Source organism: Eurypyga helias, unplaced genomic scaffold (assembly GCF_000690775.1).
Source record: "Eurypyga helias isolate BGI_N326 unplaced genomic scaffold, ASM69077v1 scaffold3226, whole genome shotgun sequence".
NCBI classification, from domain to species: domain Eukaryota; kingdom Metazoa; phylum Chordata; class Aves; order Eurypygiformes; family Eurypygidae; genus Eurypyga; species Eurypyga helias.
In genome coordinates, this window is record NW_010254562.1 from 58044 (window position 1) to 84417 (window position 26374).

Genomic DNA, 26374 nt, shown 5'->3' on the forward strand with positions numbered 1-26374 from the left:
GTGTCTAATACCTATGCAGGCTGTTCTCAGGAGACAAGCAAGAAGAAAATGAAGCATCTGCTCTGCTTCCTGGTTTTGTTCCTTATTTCTGGAGTAGGAAGCTTTGATCTTGTTATCGACGAAATCCCAGATGTAAGTATTTCCAGGCAGGGCCCAGGTCTCCCTTCCTTGCTGAAGTCAGCACTGAAGCTGCAGCTGGCTTCAGTGGGAGCAGAATTGGGTCATTGCTTCACAGCTCTGCTTCTATCTCATGAATTCTCTTCTACTTTTAGCTCTAAATGGAATTGTCCTGATTATTGGTTTTCACCTGTCATCCATAATGTTGCTTTTTAATATTATTAAAGTTGGGATAATATGGGCATAACTCCAAGTTTCTTTTCAAGCAGGATTCATATTTTTACCTCAACTTTGCCTTTTCTGGTGTTTTTAACCTTTAAACATCCAAGGGGGCCTCTACGCTCAGACCTTCAGTATATTTTATATTCTGTTTTCCTGGAATAAGCAGAAACAGAGCAGATAGATGTCCTTCTGTATGGAGTGTCCTGTATAAACCACTACGAACTTCAGCAAAGCTTCATATGGACTCAGGTTTTTGTTAACAGGAATTCAAATATGGAGTTAAATCCTATTGACTGTACATTCCTCAGCAGAGGGATGAGATAATTTATAAAGGAGCTTGTAATTGCTTAGGATAAATCAGTGATGAAAGGAAGTATAGTTATAGCTTTGACTCTGAAACTGAGCCCAGATTTAAACTCTCAGACTCAGGCAAACTTAGATTTCGGTGTCTGCAAACATTTCCACCTTGCTGTATTGGAATATTTCTGTGAAATCAGCAGGGATGGGGTAAAGCTTTCTTTTCCATTGTAAGATTAACAAAAAGAATTAGTGAGCAGGGATATCCTCTTTTTCTATCTTCTTACAGCACTTCTCATGACACAGTGAGATTTTTATCCTGAGCTTGTAATTCCCAGGAAAAATATCCCAGACCTGTGGTCCTTTCTAAACATAGATGCCCTATCAGTTTAACCTCAATGTGCTTAAAGAACTACAGTTAATTTTGTGTAAGCCTTTGTATGTATGCTATCATATAAGTTGGAGAGAAATTCATGAACTTAAACATCTTTATCGCTATAAATTAAACTTCTAACGAACTTAATTGAGAATATTGCTGTGGTGTAAGAACCATGCTTCTAACTGAATCAGTGCAGCTTTGCACTTGGAAAAGACCTAATGTTTTTTTGCTGTCAATGTGACAGATTTAGTTCTCATGTATAATAGTATAAAGTCAGAAACAATTTCTACTGGTTTGAGCAGAAATTCTCTGAATTTGCTGATTTAAGTGAGATCAGTATCTGAAGTGTTGTAGTTGCCATGGCTGGACCTATCCTGATTATAATCTGCCTCTTGCTCTTTATGGCCATTTCACTGTGTTAAATATTACTCCTTGTTTCAGAAGGAAAGGTTGTAAAATGATAATAAAGGCCATGGCCTTATAAGACTATTTAGAACTTGTTGGCCACAGATGGAAACAGAATGTGTAAAGATGCGGCATTTTGGTCTCAAATGGTTTGCACCTTTGTTTCCCGTTTGCACCAAGGGGAGGTAAATTCCCTTTGGAATTCTATTAGAGTGCTAATCAATAATAAATCAAGTGACTAACAGTAAGGCAGCAGCAACACTTCTTTTTTTCTTCCTCTTTCTCCTCTAGGAAGTGGAAAATCTGATTGACCTGGAAATCGATGGATTTCCTTCAAGCTTCAAAACAAGAAATGGCAGGTACCAGGTACAGTACCCACAAATGCTTCAAAAAAGGGAAGCAAGAATTCCTGGGAGCTCTCTCCAGGCAGTCTGTTCCATGTCAAGGATTTTGAGTGTGCAGTCAGGTGGGACCAGCCAGTCCTTATATGCATTGAGACTTCCATATCTCTTGTTGGGATAAGAACTGCTACTATCCTTTATGCAGTACCTAGCACAACAAGGCATTGTTTCATTTCTGAGCTCCTAGGGACCACCATACAGATGCTAAGCTGTGGAGATACTTGTCTGTTTAACTTGATGTGTGGGAAAAATCCCATTGATACTGGTGGGGCTTTTCCATGAGAAAATGGAAAAGGACAGCAAAGCTGGCAGCAGTGCTTTTGCTGTCAGGGTTTTTACCGTGCTTCTCTGCTTATCTCTCAGCATGACCACTGAAATCTGCGAGGTCACACTATGAGCCATGGTATCCTGTCAGGTTTGAAATTATTTCCGACAGGCTACAGAAAACAATTGGGCCCTCACTGTGGCTGTTTTTACGCCAGCTGAAGTCTAATTTATAAGACAGGTCATTCGCTTCACTGGTTCTGTCTTTGACACTTTTCAAGCTATGACTTTTGTTTTGTGATTCTTGTATCTTCTGTGGCTTTTTGTTTGTTTTCCCAGCTCATTTCCCTATTTGATAAGCACAAATTCTTTACCCAAATGCATTATATGGATATAATGCATATGTTGATTCTGTGATTCTGTATTTCTATGCAAGTAGCTTCTTCATTGTTCATATCATCTTTCACCTTCACAATACACCACAGCCTGCCTTAGCTGAGATTTATTTAATACTCTCTAGAAAACCCTTGAGTTAGATTTTAATAGTAATTGTTCTACCTTTGTGCATGAAAGAAGAGAAAGGTTGGTTTTCCTTTAGTCCACAGGGCAATATACAATTAATGTCAGGGTCAGTTAAAGCATTCGACAATTAAATCTACATTATTGCTGAGCTATCTTAGACCTGTCTAGTTTTAAGACCACTCTTGGTTATGTTCAGAGTCCAGGGAGCATCTAGTCATAACATTCTTAGTCATATGATTTAGAAAACTAAATAGTAGTCCTGCAAGGAGCAGGGAGTTGGACTCAATGATCTTTATGGACTCCTTCCTACTTGAGATATTCTATGGTTCTATGACTTCAGACACTGGCAATGTAGGCTGGAACCTTTGAGTCCTGCAGGTAGTCCGTGCATTCATATTTCACTCAGGTCAAAAGAGTGCAGCAGTGTCACATGGGTAATGAATGAGCTGGTGGGGTCTGAGACCAGGGAAGAAAATTTGTTTCCAGCATGCTGATGGGTTGCAGATTATTGTATTATGTCAGCTTTTGAAACAGAAACTTTTAAAGCAGCACTGCAGGAGTTCTCTTGTGCTTGACACAGTAGTAATTAACAATAATAACAACAAAATCAGATGTTTGAAGGTACTAACTATTATTACACTGCATGAAAGAATTGATCAGAGTGTACCTCATCCTCAACCAAGCTCTGCTGCTGCCTTTCCTGAGCTTGTTCAGTATAGTGAAAAGAAAAGATCCTCTTGAGTAAAGTTGGATTTCCCAGCATCCTTGAAGTCAAGCACAGACAGACATGATTCTTCTTTATCCTAAGGCTGTTCAAAAAGGGCTTCACAAAGACCATAAGTGTAACTTATTGACACCTGAAGCTCCTATTACTCTGTCAATAAAAGGGAAGATTTTAGCATAAATATGAATCAAGCCAGGTCACATTTGCCAGACCAGTATTTCAATAATTTAATCATGATCTAAGCAGAAATCCTCTCTAGCTGCACTTCTTCGGGGCACAATTTCTTTCCAACATGTCTGTATTAGTGCCATATGTATTACGCTGTCTCTGTTCCCCAACTTTCTGGATCCACAGTGATATAGACATATATATGCAGTAATTTACAATTCTACTAGTTGTTTCATTTACCAGTTATTCCTTATATTCCCATATATTATTTCCCATACTTTACCTATCAGATGAGGTTTTGCAAACCAGTAGAACTAAGATCTCAGCTATAGGATGAGCTACCCTTATATTAGTTGAGTCATAATAAAAGATTAATAAATGAGATTAAACTGAACTATGCAAAACATCTTGAGACAGTAGCTCTTGGCCAACAGCAGGAGTACAGTTGCTAACTGTTAATCACTAGAGGAAGACTGTCTTCCAAATTATTGTTTTAGTGCTATGGTTTTCTACAATGACCTCACTAGCCCATTGGCAACAAGACAACAGAACTCCTCTGCAGACCCTACTGATGAGCTCTAAATAGAAAGAATTGTTTTCTATGTCCAGATCAGGCATTCTGGTAAAAAATATTTGCTCCCAAGTAATTCCAAAACTATTGTGTCTTAGGTATGTGTATGGTCCTTGTGACCACACAAGCAGAGCACCTCATGGGCTGGAATGCAGGTAACCTTGTGGACCTCTTTGTGATGGTGCAGTGCTGGATCTCTGTTTTGGAGATAGATAACGGAGTTTGTGTCTAGACTGCAAGGCGGGATGTTCTGTAGCATGTCCCTAGACTTGGTCCTCGTCTCTGGCTGTCCAGAGCCAGGAGAGATCACATCTATTTCCTTACTGCTCTTCCCACCTGTTTTACTGTCCCTAAGAACCAGCACAGGAGGGAAAATGAGGAAGGAGAGAGAGTGTGGAATCGGTTGGCTGGAGAGCCCCTGGGTTCCCAAGGTTCAGTGTGACCAGAAAGACCTGGATTCATCTGCAGCACTGTGAGGACAAACTCAGCCAAGCCCAAGGTTTGAAATTGCTCTTCTTTCACCTCACAATAGAGTCGTGATTCCCAAAAGGAGTCTGAAGAGGTTGCAAGGAGATTGCAGTGTGATAAAAAAAAATGCTTAGAAAATTATTGACTTGAAAAGAAGTAAATCTGTGAGGAGACTGCATGTTGGGCATCTGCTTTTCAACATTTTTCTTAATTTACACATTCTTATGACTTTCCCTAGGAATTGTCAAGCTCCAGTAGAACATTGATTTCCTTCAAATGCAGTATAACTTGTCTGAATCTGTTTTCCTTGTTTTACTAAGTCACACCTCAGGAGTAGCCCGTGAACAGCAATTTGAAAGTAATGGTAAGCTAGGCATCCCAGAGATGATGTAAAAACTCTTGCAATGCATTACCTCTTGTAATGTGTTCCTCCCTTAGACGCCGTGTCTTCTTCCTCCACAGGCAGGACAGGAGGCATCTGGGCCTGCAGCCCTGGATAACAGTTATTTGAAGCACTCAGTATTTTATTGATAGACTGCATAGTAATTGCAATATTCCTGCAGAGTGTTTTGAACAAAGATCATTATGGACAGCTAATTATCCATAGCCTGCTCAGATATCAGAAGACAGGTCTCAGTACCTGAAGGGCCCAGCATCTATCAAGACCAGATCCTCAAAACAGTTCCTGAGGCACTTGTCTCCACCCTAATCAGCAATTTGCCACAGATTAGCTATTGCACAAGGTATTGTTTCAATGCACTGCAGTCATCAGCAGAACTGGATGAGGTTTAAAGGCAAAGATAAGCCAAGAGACCAGAAATAGCATGTCTCATGGGCCACAGAAGTCCCTTCAAGGCCCATGTTCTCAGTAACCACACCAGTGCTTGAACCTTACAAGTGTGGCTATCTACAGCTCTGTGCTCCTGACCTGTTGGAGTGGCTGCCCTCTGCAACCCTGGAGATCATAAGAGGGTGGTTGTCCCACACCATGTCTGATCTCCAACAGCAGCAGTGGGAGTCATTACACCTGCAAGTCATAAGCTCTCGTCTCCATCAGTGCCTCCGTCTTCTCCTCCACCCTCACAAAAACAAACAGGAAGGAAACCTGGGCATCCTGAAAGCTTTAAGCACCATTATAACAGCAAGTCGAGAACCCGAGCTCTTCTGACAAGCACAAAAGTACCACAGTAAAACAAATCCCCTCTGTGCTAAGGTCTTTGTGCAAAACTAAATTTGTTTCAGCTAAGGTTGGTTTACTCTTAATTTCTGTTCATGCTGGTGACGTTTCTAACCCCAAGGCTATGTGTGGACAACAGTCATTCTTCACGGTCTGTTTTTTTATCAGATGTGAAGAGTCCAGTTCACTGTAGAGTGATGTTGGTAGGGTGTCAGGATGGACTGAACAAAGGTCAATCCATCAGGCTTTGCAGAGAGTCTGTAGAGAGCCATACACTTCCAGATCCTGAAATCCCAGTCGGAATGTTTCAGGTGGAGTCTGTATAACTAGGAAATAAAACCCTAGCGTTTTTTGTCAGGCAGGCAGAAAACCTGCAGTCTCGCTATTTGTCTTTAAAGCATCCTGAAAATAATCTCATTAAAATGATCTTGCTATGAGATGCATCATCTCTTATGCAGCCCAAGATTTTCCTAGTAACAGTATCTTAATTAGCCTTAAATGAACTGCATCGCAAGCTTTATATATAAAGCTGCGTATCAGAAGGATATTGACCACTTGGAGCGAGTCCAGAGGAGGGCTACGAAGATGCTCAGAGGGCTGGAGCTCCTCTCCTATGACGAAAGGCTGCGAGAACGGGGCTTGTTCAGCCTGGAGAAGAGGAGGCTCCGAGGAGACCTCATTGAAGCTTTCCAGTATCTGAAGGGGGCCTACAAGGATACTGGGAGAGGACTTTTTACAAGAGCCTGTAGTGATAGGACAAGGGGTAATGGGTATAAATTGAAATCAGGGAGGTTTAGATTAGATATCAGGAAGAAATTCTTCACAGAGAGGGTGGGGAGGCACTGGAACAGGTTGCCCAGAGATGTTGTGGATGCCCCATCCCTGGATGTCTTCAAGGCCAGGCTGGATGTGGCTTTGAGCAACCTGGTCTAGTGCAAGGTGTCCCTGCCCATGGCAGAGGGTTGGAACTAGATGATCTTTAAGGTCCCTTCCAACCCAAACCATTCTATGATAACTGTAAGCAAGCCTACGTGCACCATGTGACTGAAGTGGTTATTGTAAGCATGCTCTGTGATTTTGGGTCCACTTGGATTCAAGTCCTACTGAAACCTGAGATGAGATGTTTTGTTCATTTTTATAATTTGGCCATCAGTGTCCCAGAGTTCTTGATCACCATCAGTGGAGTCGAAGGGCTCTGTTCTGTTGCCCACCCGTACATGTCTAGCACTGTGTGAGCTAGCACAGGAAGTCCAAGACCTCTGGCTGGCTGTCAGCTATCATGCAAGACCTACGGGAGCCTAGTGACCTCCTGGAGCCCCAGCGGAAGGGAGGGTGGTACTGCCAGCAGCACTGGGTACCCACTCCTCTAATCAGGACAGTCAGCATGGTTTAGGCCAGGACTCATTCAACCCAAGGGGACTATGTTTTCAGTTGAAAAGGATCGCTCCATTGACTGTATAGTTTGCCTTGTTGTGATGGTAACACCAAAATAGATGTCTGCCTTAAACAATTGCCTCTCTCCCTAGAACTAGGTGAGACAAACTCCCATCCCAGGGTTACTCATGCCAGTTTGGAGGATTAAAGAGAATAATTCAAATGGCCACAAGAGGTCACTACCCCTTCACAGAGATTTCCAAGTGGAACTCTCCATACGACACGAAAAAAACCCACACCATCAATAATCAGTTTCAGCTCTTCTAAGCAGTGCATACATAACCGACTTCACATATATATGTATATCAATGTAATATCAATTATACAATAGGTTTTCATATAAATATATATGCATATAATACAGAATATAAATGTATATTCTATAATGTGAATGAAAACAAAATTAGCTGAAAGGTCTGGATTTTCCTATGGGGCTTTTTTTTTCTATAAGGTTTTTCCACTATTCCTAGGAAAAGAGAGAGATAATTTTGTGTTAAAATCCAGGATTTCTGAGTATGACTTTTTGCCAGAATGTTTTGCTCTCAGGAAGAATGTTTTTGTTCTTGAAGAGAATGTTTTCTATAAAAAATAAAAGAAGAAGAGACCTGTCCTAGTTTAGATGGTCACAGCTGGGAGATAACGTGCTTCAACATCCAATGTATAAATACATAAAATAGGACAAAAGCAGTATGCACACTAAGCCTGGGACCTCAAACCTAGTCTGACCATCACAGAGACCACCTGTTACCAGTCTCTGATCCCTATCTTGAAACAGCCACAACCTGTGTTCTTAACTTTGCTGAAATACATTCTCCATATTTTTCTTTTCCAGCGAAGCACATCCGACTGGGGCTATGTTGGAGATCTGGTGAGTTTTTTTCTTCCTCTGTGAAAAATAATACAGAACAAAGTGATTTTCTAGTTAACCATTTTTTTGGAAATCAATCCTTTTGTTTGTTCAGTTTCTTGTTTTTACTGCTGGTTGGGTATTAACCTATTTTCTTTAAACAGAGCACTGTTTGCACAATGCTGTTTATACAACTGCTCTTGGAACGAGAAGGGTATGGAAAATATGAAGAAATAAGCATCAGAAGTGATTAGACAAAGAGAGTATCTTAATATACCACTTTAATAATGTTCTCTCACTCTCGTGCTTTAACCATTTACAAGACTGTGTTGGTAACCAGAGCTTCAGGTCTCCTTTATTTAGGACTTTTAGTGAAAATGTAAGCTCTCTCCTCCTGAGTATATGGTACTGAGGATTACTGTGTAACCTTCTATGCTGGATTGCACCAGTAGAGTCATTCCAAGGACCGGAATGGTCAAAAGCACGGAAAACACTCCAGCTTAATGAATTCCCTCTTTCAGCTGAAATGTCATAATTCATATGAGAATCCTGCCACAATTACCAGGTAAATATGGAAGTGTCTTGAACTTGTGTTCATGTAATGAGCAGTAGTTGAAAAAAAAGTCACTGAGACTATAAAAGGGGTTGATACTGCGCTCTAGGGCACATTTTCTAGCGTCGTCCTAAATTTATAGAGTAATTTTATCAATTACAGGTGGAGGACGATGACAAGATAGGTCTTTACAGCTACAAAGTCCAATCCACTATAACTTCACGGCTGGCCAACACAATGATCCAAGCCAAAATGGTGAATAATGCAAAACGGTCCCAGCACATAGTGTTTGATGTACAAGTCCCCAAAGGAGCTTTTATTGACAACTTCACTATGTGAGTAGCAGGCATGTATCAGCCTTGTGCTCTGGCAAGTTCAGTGTGGTGGCAGAATGTGGTGGGAGGGAGGTATTTGTAAAAGCAAAACAACCCTTATTATTTTCCAGGTTCTTTGTAATTTTAGCAGGCTTTCTCAAACATAAAAAGGCTCGTGTCATCATACTGTCTGTCTGTCCATCTCTTCCTCTCCAGTAATTGTTGTGCCACTGGCCAATGTTGACAAAATTTGACAAAGGAACAGAAGTCTCGAATAGACTGAGCTCCTACTTGTTTTGTGCGAGTTGGCACCAGATCAAAGAAGAGAGACCTAAATTAGAACCCTCACTGAACAGAATAGGAACTAGGCTGGTTCAGTATCCATTCAGAGAGGCAGCAGCCAGCTTGCCGGTCAGCAGACACATCCTGATCCATTTTCCAAACCAGCCACGGCATGAGTAGCTGCCTGCCCTGCCCGAAGGATGGGGGGAGTGTGAAGGAGGTGGGGGAGAGCAGATCCCCCTCAGACTACAAGAATGATGGCTACAGGAAATAAAAAACTAGGTAGGGAAGGAGATACAGATCTACTGGAAACCAGACTTCATTATTTTGGGTTTAAACAAGAACCTTATTATTTTATTTCCCACCAGATTAGATTTCACTGATGTTTTTCTAAAATGAAGACACAGTTGTCAATTGTGAAGTTGTTACTTTTGCAAGCTGACTGTTTCTCTCTCCCAGGGATGTCAACGGTATAACATTTACCAGCAAAATCCGAGAAAAATCTGAAGCCAGAAAAATGTACTCTCAAGCAAAAGCCAAAGGCAAAGCTGCTGGAATAGTAAGGTATGAAGAGTTTGGCGTATGGATATTGTACTGAACTTGTTCATAGGAGAACCAAGGTGACCCACCCCAGCAACAGATAGATGAGGGAGGAACCCTTGGAATGAAAATGGGTTGCTTGCTTACAGCAACTCTGATATTTAATTGTCAAGGACTTAACTTCTGTTCTGCTTTCAGCTTGATAAAACATACTGTGCTAACAAACAGCGGAGAGGGTGGGGAGGCACAGGGACAGGCCGCCCAGAGAAGCTGTGGATGCCCCATCCCTGGATGTCTTCAAGGCCAGGCTGGATGAGGCTTGGAGCAACCTGGTCTAGTAGAAGGTGTCCCTGCCCATGGCAGGGGGGTTGGAATTGGATGATCTTTAAGGTCCCTTCCAACCCAAACCATTCCATGATTTTATGAACTGCAGTTCCCTGGTATAGGCCATATTTAGAATCAAACCCAGCAAATGTATAACTCTAAAACAAAAGTGCGAAGAAGCTCTCTTTCTCCTTGTATTTTCTCAAAATAACCCCACAGCTGACTTTGCAGGAGCAATGCCTTGGATATGGAAAACTTCAAAACCGAAGTGAACGTGCCCCCAGGCACAAGGATCCAGTTTGAACTTCACTACCATGAAATGATTCGAAGGAAACTGAGCTCCTATGAGCACCTCATCTCTGTGAAGCCAGGACGCTTGGCAAAGCACATGGAGGTAAAGGAGAGCTGGTGTGTGTAGGCAGCACCCCACAGGTGAATCCTCACTGAGAAAGCAGCCAAGGTTCCTATGAGCCCCACAGCAGGACACTTCATCTACAGCTCCTTCTTTTTATCTGGGCTCAGTACAAATAGCCCCAAGGTCACTGTGTATGCCAGCATGAGACTCTCCAAACCAGGGCCTACATAGCTAAGTGAGTGAGGAGTAAATGTGTCCTGCCTCCTCTCATACTAACACGGTTGGGCATCTCCTGAATTGTGACCTATTCACATCAGAAACACTCGGGCAAATGAGCTTTGGCCTATATATACACCTTTGTGTAAACTTGCTTTGACTGAAGGAAAATGAACTATATCCGTTATTTATTTGGAACAGTACTTTTCACAATAATTCCAACTTCATGAGATAATGTCCTATGAGAGCAGACATTCTCTGAGTGACAGTCCCTCCACAACTGGCTGCCAGAATATGATTTCTCTTATTCTTACTTTCCTTCTTACACTCATACAAAGGTGTCCTCTGTAATCCATCAGCAGAAACAAGAGATAGGGCTGGCTGGACATTTCCATCTGGCTGAACTTATGTTCCTGTTTTATAAATGTCTTCTTCATCTGTCTGTAGCTTCAGCACAAGCTGTATATGTAAGTTTGCTGCTCACATTTCCTTGGTGCAGGCTGTGATCTGCTTCAAGCTGTCCAAAGGCCGGAGTTATTCCTACGGAAAAGGATACTACACTCTGTCTCCTCATAGTCTTACTACACTATTGAAAAACACAAACAGAAAAAGCCCTTGTCTCAGGCTGACAGAATAAAACCTTTAATTTGCAAATCACCTTGCCTATCCAAACAAAAGCAAAAATACTCTCTGTTGTGTCAACAGAATGAGTAAAGAGGGAGAGAACTAATCACTGAGTGTTCCTCCTGGCCTTCTAACCCAAAGAAACACCGAAGCAGAGTCACTTCATGCTTCTTTCTTATTTTCAGCATAAATGATGTTATTATCCTTGACTCCTATCCCACCATGTGATGGGACAGAAAGAATTGAAATTCCCACCAAATGGAACATTGGACATTTTTCATCTTTTCATCCTGGTCTATTTTCATCATTGCTTGGATCCCCACCGTGAATGAGACTAGCCCTACAGGAGCATTCTCAAGCGCATCCCACCCTCCATCTATGGAGAGTCCATGAAATCCTGGTGCAACACTGGCACTGCTCCATACTAAATGTCCTCCCTTCCTGCCTTTAGGTGGATGTCCGCATTATCGAGCCACAGGGACTTCGCTACGTGCATGTTCCTAATTCACTCGGAGATCATTTTAATGGAATCACCACTATCTCCAAGGGAGAGAAAAAGGTAACAGTCACAGACTGGAAATAGCATGAAAGTTTCAGTTTTCACAACACTTGTGTCTATGCAGTCATGGTTATTTTTTCGTATCTGGTGGAAGCATGCAAAAATATGGCAAAAAAATACAGTCTTCATTTTTGCTACTAACTGTATGTACAAGATGTTCGAATACTACAGTGACAGCAGTGTAGAAACTGTGTAGTCCATCCACCTTTGCGCAAAGCTTTGCTTTTGTAGTTCTGAAAGAGTGATGCACTGGGATTACTGAATGTGGAAAAGACAGGTGATGAATGTCAAGTGGAGTAGCCATTCTGGAATAACTCTACAATCTTAGTTTCAACTGAGAACATCTGCATAGAGACTTATTTTAGGACCGCCCTTTTCCTTGATGTTCTTACCCTAGCTTTCTCCAGCACAGCTCTCATGTATAAGTAAACCCTCCAACAGTAGAGTTTTCCTCAAGAAACTTCAAGCAGTGACTCCATGAGGGTAGAACTCTTCTCCATCTTACACAGACATTTAACACAGGCTATGTGAACTAAGCCCCAAAAGTCTGTCTATGCTGTAATAATACATCAGGCAGTATCATTTCTGGTGTCCGCTTTCCTAGTTTAGCAAATTATTTCAGAGGTAGTGTAAACAAATAACTTCTGAGCACGTTTAATCATGAATTTGAAGGCAAATAAGTAAACACTGACTCAGAGTCTCATTCAGGTCTTATTATTCTACACATGTAAATTATCTGAAGGTGTTGTTTGTTGCCATTATTAAACTTCACTGCCATGGCAATGTTCTTAATAGCATATGTAACTAAGATACAGAAAAATATTGCCAACATTAAGATAGTCCCGAGTGGTCTTGTTCATAACATGAAAACAGAGATAATGTTTCACATGTTCCAAAGACCTTACATTAGAGGGAAGGTCCTGTGCAAGCACTGGACTCTGAGTGTACAGAAAATTTTGCTGCTGGCTATATATGTCTTATCTTCTCAGGAAATTTCAAGTTATCCAGTCTAAGCAGAGAAATAATACATAAAGGCTGCATAACCAATCACATGACTAGTGAAAATGATTCCTGGTACTCAATTTACAGATCAATTACAAGCTCTTGTTTGTTTGTAGGAAAAAACGCAATTAAAATTCTATTAAAAGGAGTTGATAAAATTATGGATACTTTCAACTAGGAAAATGTTAAATGAGCCAATATACTACCCACTACAAATGGTTTGCACAGCTGTAATTAAAATATTTGGTGTTGCACATATGGGTCACTGTATAATACTGAACCCCCAGGTCACGGGACCATTTGTGTCACAGTCGCTACTAGTGAAAGAGCATACCTAGGCAAACCTTAGTGCTGTTTTTCTTTTGAAGTGACAAAATCCATTTTCTGCCTAAACCAAGAGTAAAAATAAAGAAAGAAAAGAAAACGTACAGTGAAATAAGATATTTCGAAAACCGTTGAACTCTTTTGTTTCAATGATCCACCTTTCACACAACATCTGATTGACTGATGATCACTTCTCATTTCAAGGCTCATGTTTCTTTCAAGCCAACGATGGCTCAACAACGAAAATGCCCCACGTGCTCATCCACAGCAGTAGATGGAAATTTTGTGGTGCAATATGATGTGAACAGAGAAACCACAGGTGGAGAACTGGAAGTAAGTGTTGCTGTTTAACTGGGATGGGAGATCTGTGAATACAAGAATTACTGTCGTTAAGCAAACTGCGCTAAATAAACTCCATCGTTCAGGAGAATAAGCATGAGAGAGCTCTGTATCCAATTGAAAGAACAGAGAGATTTTAAGTGGGCAGAATGGATTTACTTAATTTATGACTAAGACGTGGTCCTACATAGAGTCAGGACCAGATTCCTGTCTTATCCAAAAACCAACATCTTTTATACCTAGAAGTACTCTGGTGATTTAACGTTGAATCAGAGAACAGAGTCACTGGAAGTTGTACCAATATATCACAAGGAGACAACCAGAACATCACTATTTTTATGTTAACGTGAAGCAGAGTTATAGGGTTGAATTATTACAGTCAGAACAGTGTTTTTTAAAACGTTTTTCATTCTTCCCTACGCGTGGCAGTTGTCTGAGAACCAGGCCCTGCTTTCCTTGATAAAAAGTGAAGACTGTGGAGTATAAATGGTGTAAGGCTACAAATAGAGACATGCAGAGCTGAAAGTTAGATTTGGCCCATGAAGGAGAACAATATTTTCTGCTCTGTTACTGTCTTGAGTTTTCTGACCTCTTTACTATAGCTTGCTTCACTGTGAATTCTTTTATTTTATTTTGTAGATTTTTAATGGCTATTTTATTCACTTCTTTGCTCCTGAAAATCTTGATCCTCTGCCCAAAAACATTTTATTTGTTATAGACGTCAGTGGCTCGATGTGGGGACTGAAAATGAAACAAGTAAGTGTTTGACCTCTATTGCAAAATGAACCTCCTGCCAACTTTTCCCATGTGCCTTAACATACCATTCTGTAGCAGGCTGGAAACCAAAATTACCAGCTACATACTTTACACTTTACTCCATCAAAAGCCTCACTGAATTTGGAGAATATTTGGTGAAGCAAGGACTGCATGATCTTAGTCGTTATTTGAAAACCTCCTTCCATCTTGTAAGGAAGAGATGATGCCACCAGAATACTAATTTTAGCTCTAAATCAAAACTGTAATTGACAGATCACAAAACATTTTGCAAAGGCTCTGACCTGCTTTTTCTCTAATCTCCTTCACTGAATCCTGGGAAAATCTCAGTGGGGATACTACATCCCTGCTTTCAAAAAGTTGTGGGCAAATTGTTGACAGCCCACTGAAGAGCAGTAAGAATTGTTTAGACAACACAACTCCTGGGGATGAAAAATGCAAAAAACCTTTCGTCTGCAAAAGAAAAGACGTGGAGAGGCATAATCAGCCCCCAGATAGGCAAACAATTGTTCTAAAAGGGAAACTCATCAACTGCCATTCATGCCCACCCAGGGTAGAATAAGATAGATTCAGATGGATTTACAGCAGGAGAGAGTTATATTAGGAAAAACCTTGTTGTGCTGAGAAGGGAGTTCAGGAGACTGTACATCCTGTGTCACTGAACTGGCTAGACAAACATTAGTCGGGGATGATATAGGTGTATCTGAATTTGCTTCGGAGCACCACACTAAGACTTGGCAGACTGCTTCCTTGGGGAAATCAGTGCTGTATAACTGGGATACAGGCTAATTGTCACTTGTTTAAATCACACATCTTCCAACAGATGTTACCCAGCCTGCAGTGACAGCACTGCAGACAGAGCTAACCCTCCTGAGCCGATATGAGTGATTCTTCTCTCCTCAACCACAGTGTCTCACAAGCTGCTTCCCTCTCTCACCTCACTCTGTGTTAGCAGGGGTTAAGCATGGGTGGGTTGAGTCACATGGGTTTGTTCTTGCTAACTGCACTTTTTATTGTGGTTCTTTGGAGAAAAGGTCAGCTTTATGCAAGAAGTGCAGAAAAGGACAGAGTTGGATGGGAGATGTTATTTGAGATTCCATTGCTCGTGTTCTTGCTCATCACAGGCATCTGTTTGCTTGTAGTCACAAGTTAAGAGGGTGCCTTCAGCAACAGGAAGCATAAACTCCTCTTAAATGTCTTCTTCTCAGACCATCGAGGCCATGAAGGCGATACTGAGTGAGCTCCGTGCTGCTGATCAGTTCTCCCTTATCGACTTCAACCACAATGTCCGATGCTGGAGAGACAACCTCGTCTCAGCCACTCCAGCGCAGGTTGAAGATGCGAAGAAGTACATCCAGACAATCCATCCCAACGGGGGTATGAGGTTTTGATTGCAAGGTGCTCATGGAAGTTAGATATCACAGGAGTGGGTACCTCAGACAACCTTCAGATTGGCAGAGAATTCTTAACGGAAAGTCTGATTCCCAAGATCAGAAAAGCATGCCCTGGGGGCTAAAGGAGGGCGAGGATTGTAGTTTGCTGTGTTAAGGGGTGGGATGGTATTTCTTTCTACTGAATAAGCTGCGACAGATAGAACATAGACTGGCAGATAGAACACAGACCATAGAACAGCTGCCTTTAATCTGTAGTTCCTACCTTCAGCCTCAAAGATCCCAAATATCTTTGACAGACCAAGGCTGTCTCATGCCTTTGTATAAAGCAGATCATAAGCAGCCCAACTCCAGGGTCTCCACTGGCTGTAAATTGTAGACTACACCATGATCTACTAAACACAACCCAGGGCAAACTGTTCATCATTTTTATGCCTTCATTCCCTGTCCAATAAATAAGGACCGTTGCCTTTTTCAGCCTTTCAGCGCTTCGGATGCTTCACTTGTCAGTGCTTGAGCTACTTGTACAGAAAGGGCTCACGATCACTTTAATCTATTGCTGTCTGAAGTGAAGTTCTGGTTTAGTCCTTGAGTTATTTGCACACCAATAGAGTGTAGAGGCTCTCCCCAACATCAGAGCCTCCTGGTGCTGTGGCACCTTTCTTCCCAGAAACTTTCACTGGCAGTACATATGGTAGGATCAAGATGAGGTTATAGACTTGTCCGAGATAATCCGTGGGCTGGGATTAGGAACCCATGTTGGGTATATGAGTGCCTCCTAAACCTGACTTTGTTACAATGAGCTGACAGACAAACTGGGAGACCTGTTCCCACCCAGCAAAGCCAGTGTGCAAGGCAGCGTTTTATCATGTCTCTGGAGCCACTAATGTTTTCCCTTCTTGACAAACAAAACACTTCTTTTCTGACTGCTCAATCTTCCTACTCCTGTTCCTCTCATACTAATTTTAGCCCCTCTGTGCCACAAGCCAAACCTTCAGATAGGATCAGTTAACATATTTTTGTTCCAATCAAGATATCCAAGGCTGCCTGTTTCTGTTTGATGCCAGAAAAGGAAGTTTCTTCTTCTCTCATTGAATCATCTGCCTGCAAATCCATTACTTCTCCCCACGGCAAATAATCCCCCACACCACAAATGTTCCCACTGGAATTAATAAGGGGGAATGGAAGGGAGCAGGTGGAGGTGACAGCCTGGGCTGAAAAAGGGTATTATCATCTGGTGTCTTACTGGAACTTAGTGCAAAACACGTGTGTGTGTGTGTGTACATGCAAATGTGTATAAATTCATATAAATATGTATTCATATATTTCAGCATCATGGTAAGAAAAAAGTAACATGCTAGTGAACAAATTCAGGAACAGATGGATTGTAGGCTGTTACCACTTACAGAGATGTAAATCTTGACTGATTCTGTTGATTTCAGTAAAAAAGAGAAAAGTAGAGGTCTGTTTAACACAATGACCCACATGCAACACATTTCAACTTCTATTTCTTTAAGGAACCAGAGTGATAGCAGATGTGCCATAAGCATCACAGAGGAGGGGTTTTGCTGCCTTGATCTCAGGTCTTGTCCCTTCTAGGATCTTCTGAGATCCTAGATCAGGATTTGACAGGGGACTCCGCAAGAATCAAACTTGTTTTCTTCATTGTGTTTTTGACAGGCACAAATATCAATGAAGCTCTTCTCCGAGCCACGTTCATCCTGAACGAAGCCCAGAACTTAGGCATGTTGGACCCTAACTCAGTCTCCATGATCGTATTGGTGTCTGATGGAGACCCAACAGTAGGTAAGGATCCTGCTTAAGGTGAGAAGAAAGGCCAGTGGGGTTATAGCCCGAGAAAAATCATGCAACACGTAGACACTTTCACAGTAAGTTAAAAAAGTTCTGTTCCACTTTCTTCCGATGCCTGTGCTGCTCTTTTGCCAAGTGATATAGGTGCCATGGGGCTTTGCACAGAAGCTTTCAAAGGATAAGTAGATTATGGTATGCAAGTTATGTACTTCTTGCAATTACAGAAATGCACATGTCCTGCAGGGAGACGTAATCACAGCTGTAGAAAAAAATTCCTCTTCCAATGACCTTAGCCCACACAGATCTATGCAGTCCCATGCGTAACATCAGAATCAGGAAAATAAACTAGAAAGGAAATTAACTGGGATTGGATTTGGGACAGGTCAAAAGCAATAAGTTACTGCAAGATGCCAACCCAGAAGAAGCTGCCATTGAAAGTAAGTTTTAAAAAAATGTCAGTCCCAATGGTGGCAGAGAACACCTTATGTGTGAGAAACACAGTAAAACCTCTATGGAAATGTCTTAGTCTCCAGAGAGCTTGAAGCAGTAATTCTGGGAGAAGTCTAGATGTGCTACAGTTACAAACTGCCCAGAAAATTAATGAGAGCCCTGGATATACAAATAATATATAAATAATATAATATTTCAAAAGAATTGTCTTCAGTAGAAATAATTTGTTAATCTCCATCCAGGAGAAGCTCAAATGTCACTGTAGGCACTGCAAGTGGAGATTGAGCACCTGAGCTAATTGTCTAGATTCCCCTTATATTGAGAATCAGAGACACTGGAAGAGTGTGAATGCGCTTACCTTGATGGAGACTTCCTCCGTTGCTCAGGTGGATGTCACCCTTTGTGTGTCCCAAAGGTGAGCTAAAGCTGACAACAATCCAGAAGAATGTGAAGCAGAGCATAAAGGATGAATTCTCTCTCTTCTGCCTCGGGATTGGGTTTGATGTAGACTACGATTTCCTGCAGAGAATCGCAACTGACAACCGTGGCATGGCCCAGAGGATTTTTGGAAATCAGGAGACTTCTGCACAAATGAAGGTGAGTTTTGGGCTCATTGCTTCTGAAACTGCAAGTCCTGTTCTGTTCACAGCTGTGGAGCTGAGTAACTCGACGAGGAAGAGTAGAGTTACTGTAGGTTCACAGGGGGAGTCACAGGAAGCATCGTTCCTTCTGGAGAGTCCTGCAAGATGACAATCATACCTTAGATTAAGTGCTACTAGTTACAATTTTTATAGTATCTATAATACATACTTCAGCGCTCTGTGTAGGATTTATATTTTTTTAAAACAGTCCTAACCATAACAAATAATTTCTGAATTAAAATTAAGGCGACTTCAGCACTAACAAAAGGCCTAAATATAAATGCTGAAGGTTAATCCCATGTTTACTGATGTAAGAAAAAGTTCTGTTCTCGGGGGCTATGGCTCCAAATCCGTGAGCAGCAATTGCTGATGAACAAACCCTTACAACCTTATTCTGTTTCTATTCACTGGCTTCATCACCTTCTCGTACTTCTAGGACACACCACCTGGTGTTCTGCGAAGCAGAACCCTGCTGTGCGCACACATCCCAGTTCACACCAGCCAGGTACAACAGGGTCAGAAAAGGGTAGACAGTCTACAGCACAGAAGCGAATACAAGTGAGATATAGGTTTAGTTTTTGGCAAGAATTAAGGGGAAGCAGCGCTGTGTCTTACACAGTAGCCAAGAGCTGGTCAACCTGATAATAGATTCAGGTCCATAAAACCTGTGTTCAAGCCTTTTAGGTCAAGGAAGAACACAGCCCATGGGCTTCTGACCAGCCTTTGAATTCCACAAGTCTTGGGCCAGAACTTCTTGCTGTACAGTCTTACAAGTGTACTAAGGTCTAAGTATGGAGTCCGCATCCTCTGGGACAAAGAAAGTCCCACTTGCATGGGGGAGGGTTGTTTTGGGTACCACAGACTCATTTCTCTGTCTCCTTCCATCTCAGAACTTCTACAACCAGGTCTCCACCCCGCTCTTGAAGAAGATTCAGTTCAACTACCCCCAGGAGTCAGTGTCAGATGTCACCCAGAGCAGCTTCCACAACTACTTTGGTGGCTCAGAGATAGTAGTGGCTGGGAAGGTTGACACAGACAACCTGCAGCACCTGGAAAGCATCGTCACAGCGACAGCAGTGAGTGAGGGTCTCCTTAGAATACCTGCTCCTGGGGTTTGGGGTGGTCCATTCACTCGTGTACAGTCTCCTTGCTGGAGGTTATTGCCAGCAGAGTGTTTTGTCCACTTGTGTTCTGGGTGGGAGCGTGAGGAACCTCATGGCAGGGTTGTACAAGGATGTTGCACAATAGCTCCAAGTACAGCCACGAACAGTCACTACCTGCAGCCTGCCAGAGGAACTTCCTTCTAATAGAAATACCCTTTAAAATTCAATTGCAAACCGGACTGACTGTGGAGCCTTCCTTCATGCTTCGTGAAGGTGAGGGGGAGATCTCCTAAGGTAGCTCCTTTTGTGGCTGAACCTCCCACTCTTGGGGAGTTCAAGCTGGGGTGTCTATAGCCTGCCAAGGCCTAGCACTGTCCTTTTATGCTGTGCCTTGTGGCATGTGGGACTTGACTTTCCCCATGTTTAAGGGCTGCTTTTCCCGGTGGAGTGGAATGGGGTAGGAATACTACATCCAGATCCTTTCTGAGGAAGAACCAAAAAATCTGCCCTCTTACAGGGCTTAGGAGTTGCCATTTCTTAGTTGCTGGAAAAAGCAAACACGTTCACCATTCTTTCTTGCCAAAACAGAGTGCAGTCCAAGGGTCTGTGGGAGAAAGTAGAATTTGGTTCCTGTTCCTCAGTTGGAAATGGATGTGAAAAAGCCTGAGGGGAGGATAGCAGAGCTCTAAGAGCCTCTTCTTTTGGCATGTGGTAGCACACTCTTTGACTTCTGCTGACAGCTCCTACACCTATTTTAATATGCTGTTACTAAAAGTGTGTTTAACAGAAGACCCTCTTGCTACAGCTCCCTTCCCCATGACAGTCAGGCCAACAGTGCTGGGACTTTCTGATCTAGAAGTGACCATAGGCAGAGCTAGAGTGGGTCTTTAATTCCAGCCGTGCCAAGAGGGGAACTCAAATCCACTGAATTCTCCTGGCTCACCCTCCGTTATCCTTGTTTCTCATTGATGGCGTAGGCAAATGCAGAGCTTGTCATGGAAACCCTGCGAGACGTTGAAGAACTGGATGGCTTCATGAAGAAAGACAAATACGCAGATCCCGAATTCACTAGGAAACTCTGGGCCTATCTGACTGTCAACCAGATGCTGGCAGAGAGGTGAGGAGAAATGTGGTCTGTGATGGGAGGGAAGCGAAGGTCGAGAGCAGTCTGGTCCTCTCTGAGACCACAGCTAGGAAGCTGCTCCCAGGGTTTCAAATGAGTAAGGTAAACAAATCAAAATAAAGGTAGGTGATACCTTCAGTCACATTCCTCCTATTTTTCGCACTCACAGGTGTCAGGGAATAAAGTTTGGGAGCAGTTAATTAGAGGAATAAGGGTGAAACAGACCTGGCTCTGTGGCTGAGAGAATGAAATGAGTGGGAGATTTGCCTTACAGAGTCTGAGTAAAAGCTAAGGAGGGGTTCAGGATGAAGCCTCTCTGAAGCAGAAAGAGGTCTCTTGCTGAGAACAGGAGATAAACTGGGCTTTTTTGAGTCCAGGCCAAAGCCCACAGAAGCCAAGAAGAGTCTTTATATGAGTTTTTATACTCATATAAAATATGAGTCTTTAGTCTCACAGTGCATTTGTGAAGGCCCTCAGCCTTTCCCTGTTGCAACACCTACCAGGTTGGTCCTATGGCCTCACTGGGGAGGCATTGTCATGGCATCTGCCCTGTGGAGCTTCTAAGCACACCTTCTGTTTTGTTTTCCACCCAGAAACACAGCCCCCACTGCAGCTTTGAAAAGGAACATCACCAAATCCATCCTACAGATGTCACTTGACCACCATATCGTTACCCCCTTCACAGCCATGCTGATAGAGAACGCCGAAAAGGATGAGATAATGCTGGCAGACCAGCCCAAAGACCCCAGAAGGGGCTGCTGCCCAGGTCAGTGTCCCTGTCCATTACTCCACCTTGCATTTTGGCTCTGTTCTTGTGTTGGAAGAACGACTGTGCTCATCGTTCACTCCAGGTGTTTTAGCTTATAGGATAGCCTCTATTTGTAGTGAAAGCTGACCAAATCTTCAGCCACTTTGAGAGCATCTTGTTACACAAGTGCTGTTTGCAGCCATTGGCTGCAGTGCGTGTTGCACTTGCTTTACATTGGTATAACGACATCAGGCTCTAATTTACTGCATTCCTTTAAAAATCGCCCTGTTAAGCATGTCAGCACTAACAAAAACCCAATCACGACTCTCATTGAACAGGTACTCTAGGATTAACTCCAAACGCACCTAATAACAACAAAGGTATCCCAGCCTGGGCCAACGTCACTGCGGTGCCCGTCAGCTTCATGCCTGAGCAAAGGAGTCCTCCTGTGTCTTCTCTGAGCATAAACAGAGGTAAAGCTACAGTAGTTCTCTGCAAAGAAACACCAGACAGCAACACTCACCACCCAACAAACAACGAAAGGTGATATAACCAAAGTTATTGGGCATTTGGGGAATTTCAGCTTCCGTGACAAGACGCTAACCTCTGTAATGACGGAGGGGTTTATCAGTTGACCCAAAAAAGTTGTTGAACAGGGTGTGTCTTCATCTGGGGGCTGGTCCACAAGAGAACAAATGAACTGCTGTGAGTAGGTGACGAAGCTATTGCAGAGGACATCGGTGTGAGAGAGCCTCGATACAGCCCCTGGTGCAGGTGTAAGCAGGGCACAATCATGTGCATCCCAAATCACAGCCACCTCACTCCATTTTTTGAAAATCCACCTAGTGCCCAAGGATTAAGCTTTTCTTTATAAAGTACTGAGTCATTTCGACTTCGAATAGATGAACCTGTAAAAATATGCTCTAAGCTACAAGCACAAGACTAGTTTAGATCTTAAAAGGATCCCAGTGACCCCGTTGTCTGGTGCCTGCTTCCCTGGGGCTGCTCACCGAGCTCACGTTCAGTTTCCCTGCGGTAGCAGAGCTAATGCCAAGTTACTGCTGTCGTGACAGATGGATGCTCAGTGGTAGATAAAAACCTCTGAATGCACTGGTGACCGATGGATCCCATTAATGCTTGGGCCTTTGCCAGTTTAGTGCCTACTTAAGCAAACCAGCTGTGAGAACCACAGCCTGTAAAAGCAGTATAACTGTGATAGCTCTGCGAGTGTGCCTGGAGGCAGATGCGTGTATTTACGTAGCTATCAAACAAAAAAAGCTATCAACTTCCTTCTCAGCACAGCCCAAGGGTTAATCTAAGACTTTGGATAGTCAAGAAACTGCTTGGAAAAGAACCTGAGCAAGGCAAAGTTACCTGCCCGACTTACACATGTATTTTGCACTGGAATTTCTTTTTGTTCCTGGAAATGTTGATCAGAACAGGCCTTCTTTCGGTTTTCGTCTACCAGTACCCCCAATTCCTTCTCCTCGGAGCTGCTCTCTATCCACTCTCCACCGAGCCTGTACTTGTGCTTAGGATTTCTCCACCCCAGGTGCAGGACCTTGCACTTGGCCTTGTTGAACTCCATGAGGTTGGCAGTGGCCCACCTCTCCAGCCTGTCCAGGTCCCTCTGGATGGCATCCCTTCCCTCCAGCGTGTCGACCGCGCCACACAGCTTGGTGTCGTCGGCAAACTTGCTGAGGGTGCACTCGATGCCGTGTCCCCTACCTACAGGCCCTGCTTCTCACGCCTGTTTCTCTTCTGTGTTGCAGTTGACCTGCTTCTCACACCTGTTTCTCTTCTGTGTTGCAGTTGACAATGACCCACATTTCATCATACACCTGCCCAAGAGCCAAAGGAACATCTGCTTCAATATCAACTCAGAGCCTGGAAAGATCCTAAACTTGGTTTCTGACCCTGGTACCGGTAAGGGACTAAAGCGTGGTTTACGGCACACTTTTCTTCTCTTGGGTCTGAAAGGGGTTTGGAGGGAGCAGAGGAAATGCCCACAGGGAGGACCGTGTGCTGACAGGGTGTGGGCAGGAGGCTGAGGGTGGTGGTTATTTCCCTCTGCATCTGGCGTGCTGTGCCCAGTTTGAGGCTTGCCAGTACAGGAAAGACGGTGGCAAACCGGATCAAACCCAGTGTTGGTCACCAAGATGATGATGGGGCCGGAGCACAGGATGTGCAGGCAGGGACTGAGACAGCTGGGTTTGGTCACTCTTAAGAAGACGCACGGTGAACCTTGTTGTTGTCTACAATCGCCAAACCAGAAGGTACCAATGGAGCCTGGCACATCTCCAAGATGCATAGCTAAAGGACAAGGGGTAACAGGAACACATTGCAACAGGTGAAATTCCAAGTAGGAGCCATTAGGAAAAACATTTTCACTGTGAGGACAGCCACATGTTTCTGCTGATCCCCTGGTACTCCCTGCGGGGATCACAACTCCAAGGTGGCGCTTCAGCGTTTAGGCAACCTCTGCTTCTCTGCTCTTCACAGGAGTTGTGGTCAATGGGCAGATCGTGGGGGCCAAGAAAACAGAAAATAAGAAACTCAACACATACTTTGGGAAAATTGGGTTTTACTTCAAAAGCAAAGGCCTAAAAGTGGAGATCACCACAAAAACGATAACGCTGAAAGATGGGTCTTACGGCATCACGCTGACCTGGTCTGACACGGGGCACATCATCCGGAAACAGTAAGTGGCTGAGCGTTTGCTGTCTGCCCTGTGGAAACCATTAGCAAGGCAGTGTTGGGCTGACCCAGCCTCGGGTGGGATGCAGGTCACAGGGTGACCCTCAGGTGGGTGTCAAGCTCTCGCTGCAGTTAAAATCAGGGACTAGGGCCAAGAGAGTGATTCAGTTGACCAGAAACTAGTAGAAAGAGCTGAATTCCTCTCCCTGCTGCTGACCGCATTAGCTAAGACCAGGATGCAGTTGCCTAAACGCAAGCACGCGGCGTTGTTTGAGATACCTGCAGGGCTCCTGGTGTGACGGGGGCCATGACTCAACATCCAGGAGCCCTTCTCCCACAGACGAACCCCTAGCAGCAGTGTTGGACACCCCTCAGCACTAGACACCTGTTTAGGCAACGGGATCACTTCCAAAATCTCCGCTCCTCGTAGCAAGAGCTTGAATTTGCGGGGCAAGATTTGACTGGGGATGAAGTATCTGTCCCATTAGGCACTCTCCTACCACACCCCAGGCTGTGGATTTCTGATGGACCCTCTGTCATATCGGCCAGCCCCAGGCGGCTCTTCCGGATGCCCGCGAGCATCTCAAGGGTCCCGAGAGCTTATGTGGGGGCAGGTAACGGAGCCCTCCCTTTGACTCACCTCCGCTAGGCTCCTCATATCCGTGAAGAAAGAAAACAACGTGACGATCACCGTGGGCGAGGAGATGTCCTTCATGGTTTTGCTGCACCGTGTGTGGAAGAATCACCCGGTGAATGTTGACTTCCTGGGAATCTACATTCCCCCCGAAAACCAGTTCTCTCCTGCAGCCCACGGGCTGATAGGTAAGGGCTGCGGGTCGGGCGGGGGGAACAGCAGGGCACTGGGAAGGGTTTTTGCTATATCTTTGAGTGAATTCGTTGGCTTCTGTGTCCTGACGGGGAAGGTGCGAAAATTATTCAAATGGAAAATGGGGGAGATTCCTGTAATGACCTGGAAGCTCCAAGGACATTGTAGAATATCAGGGACCAGATTATTCCTTGTCCCAGATGGAGAGGGTGTTTTCCAAACGGGCCTGACTAGCCTTGGTGACACTGTGACGTGGCTTTCCCGGCCTGGCTGATAAGACTGACACAAACGTTCCTTCCGAGGAGGCTTCTGTCCAAACACCTGTAACTCGGCTCCCCTGAAACAAAAGCCCTTTTCTGGCAACGAAACAAAAGCTGGGCTCAGTTAATAGAGAAAATCAGCCCTCCCAGCCCTGGAGCCAGCCAAGGCTCTTTTTAACACGTGGGAAAACCGAGCAACAGAGGTTGTTTCCCAAATCCTCTTTGCAGCCCTGGTCTGCTTTCTTAGAAGGTTTGCTGGCTCGGAAGCAGGGCTTTTCCCTCCCAGTGTGGGTGATCCGATAGCGCTGGAGGCGCGGTGCCCCGTGATCCACGCAGCAGCGCTTTGCCTGCTGCGGTGACTCTGATGTCCCAAAAGTGCCCGGCGGCAGCTTAATGAGGGAGACACAGAGGTTGGGATGTGCAAAGAGCTTGAAACCTCTCTCTGATCAGGTCAGTTTGCGTCTGAACCGGAGGTGTACATCCACCACCAAAGACCTGGGCAAGCTCCAGAGAAACCACAAGCCACCATGGAAGTGAAAGGCAACAAGCTCACGGTTACCAGGTACGAGTACGGCGCGTCACTGCTCTCTTTGTGCGTCCAACCTCTCCCTCGTGACGTCGATGATGGCAGGCTTATTAACGCTCAAGGATCCCCGGGGGAAAAAGTGCCTGTTGTTTTCCCTCTGCTCATAATCCGGTTTTAGCAGTTGGCAAAACACTTGGGACAATTCGGGTTCTTCCGCCCAATGTGTCCTGTCCTCGTAGCTGCCCCTGACCTCGGACAGGCCGTGTCGGAGCGCCTGGCACCCCCCAGCAGGGCCGGCGAGGTCGTAGGGCTGTAAAACCCACCGCATTTTGCAGTGGTTTCCACGCCTCGCCGCTTCGGCAGAGCAGCACCAGGAAGGAGCAGCGTTACCGACGTCTCCTTCGTGCCGTGACCTCCGTTTTGGGTGGCCTCTTCCCCACAGGGGACTGCAGAAGGACTACCGGAGGGACCGCGTGGCCGGGACCGACGTGCAGTGCTGGTTTGTGCACAACAGCGGGAAGGGCTTCATCGATGGCCACTACAGAGATTACCTCGTCCCCCACCTCTACAGCTTTCTGAAGAAACCCTGAATGCT

The 26374-nt window shown here is 44.1% G+C and overlaps 1 protein-coding gene across 1 annotated transcript; it reads left to right on the forward strand.

Annotated features, from left to right (window-relative positions):
* Positions 1-26374, forward strand: ITIH2 (inter-alpha-trypsin inhibitor heavy chain 2). Its single transcript, XM_010153027.1, has 21 exons — positions 1-132; positions 1712-1786; positions 7982-8017; positions 8712-8884; positions 9605-9709; positions 10241-10403; positions 11656-11763; positions 13294-13422; positions 14068-14184; positions 15411-15579; positions 17274-17399; positions 18271-18452; positions 19387-19572; positions 20577-20716; positions 21316-21488; positions 21809-21943; positions 23283-23396; positions 23973-24171; positions 24817-24989; positions 25704-25815; positions 26222-26374. The coding sequence occupies exons 1-21, from the start codon at positions 49-51 to the stop codon at positions 26367-26369; spliced, it is 2847 nt and encodes a 948-aa protein (XP_010151329.1). The 5' UTR covers positions 1-48; the 3' UTR covers positions 26370-26374.

What these genes read in the sequence shown, in the direction of transcription:
- ITIH2 (XM_010153027.1), top strand. Translation starts at nt 49, where the DNA reads ATGAAGCATCTGCTCTGCTTCCTGGTTTTGTTCCTTATTTCTGGAGTA. An exon ending in GACAATCCATCCCAACGGGG is followed by an intron (nt 15,580 to 17,273) that starts GTATGAGGTTTT and finishes TGTTTTTGACAG; the next exon opens with GCACAAATATCAATGAAGCT. An exon ending in TGATGGAGACCCAACAGTAG is followed by an intron (nt 17,400 to 18,270) that starts GTAAGGATCCTG and finishes TGTGTCCCAAAG; the next exon opens with GTGAGCTAAAGCTGACAACA.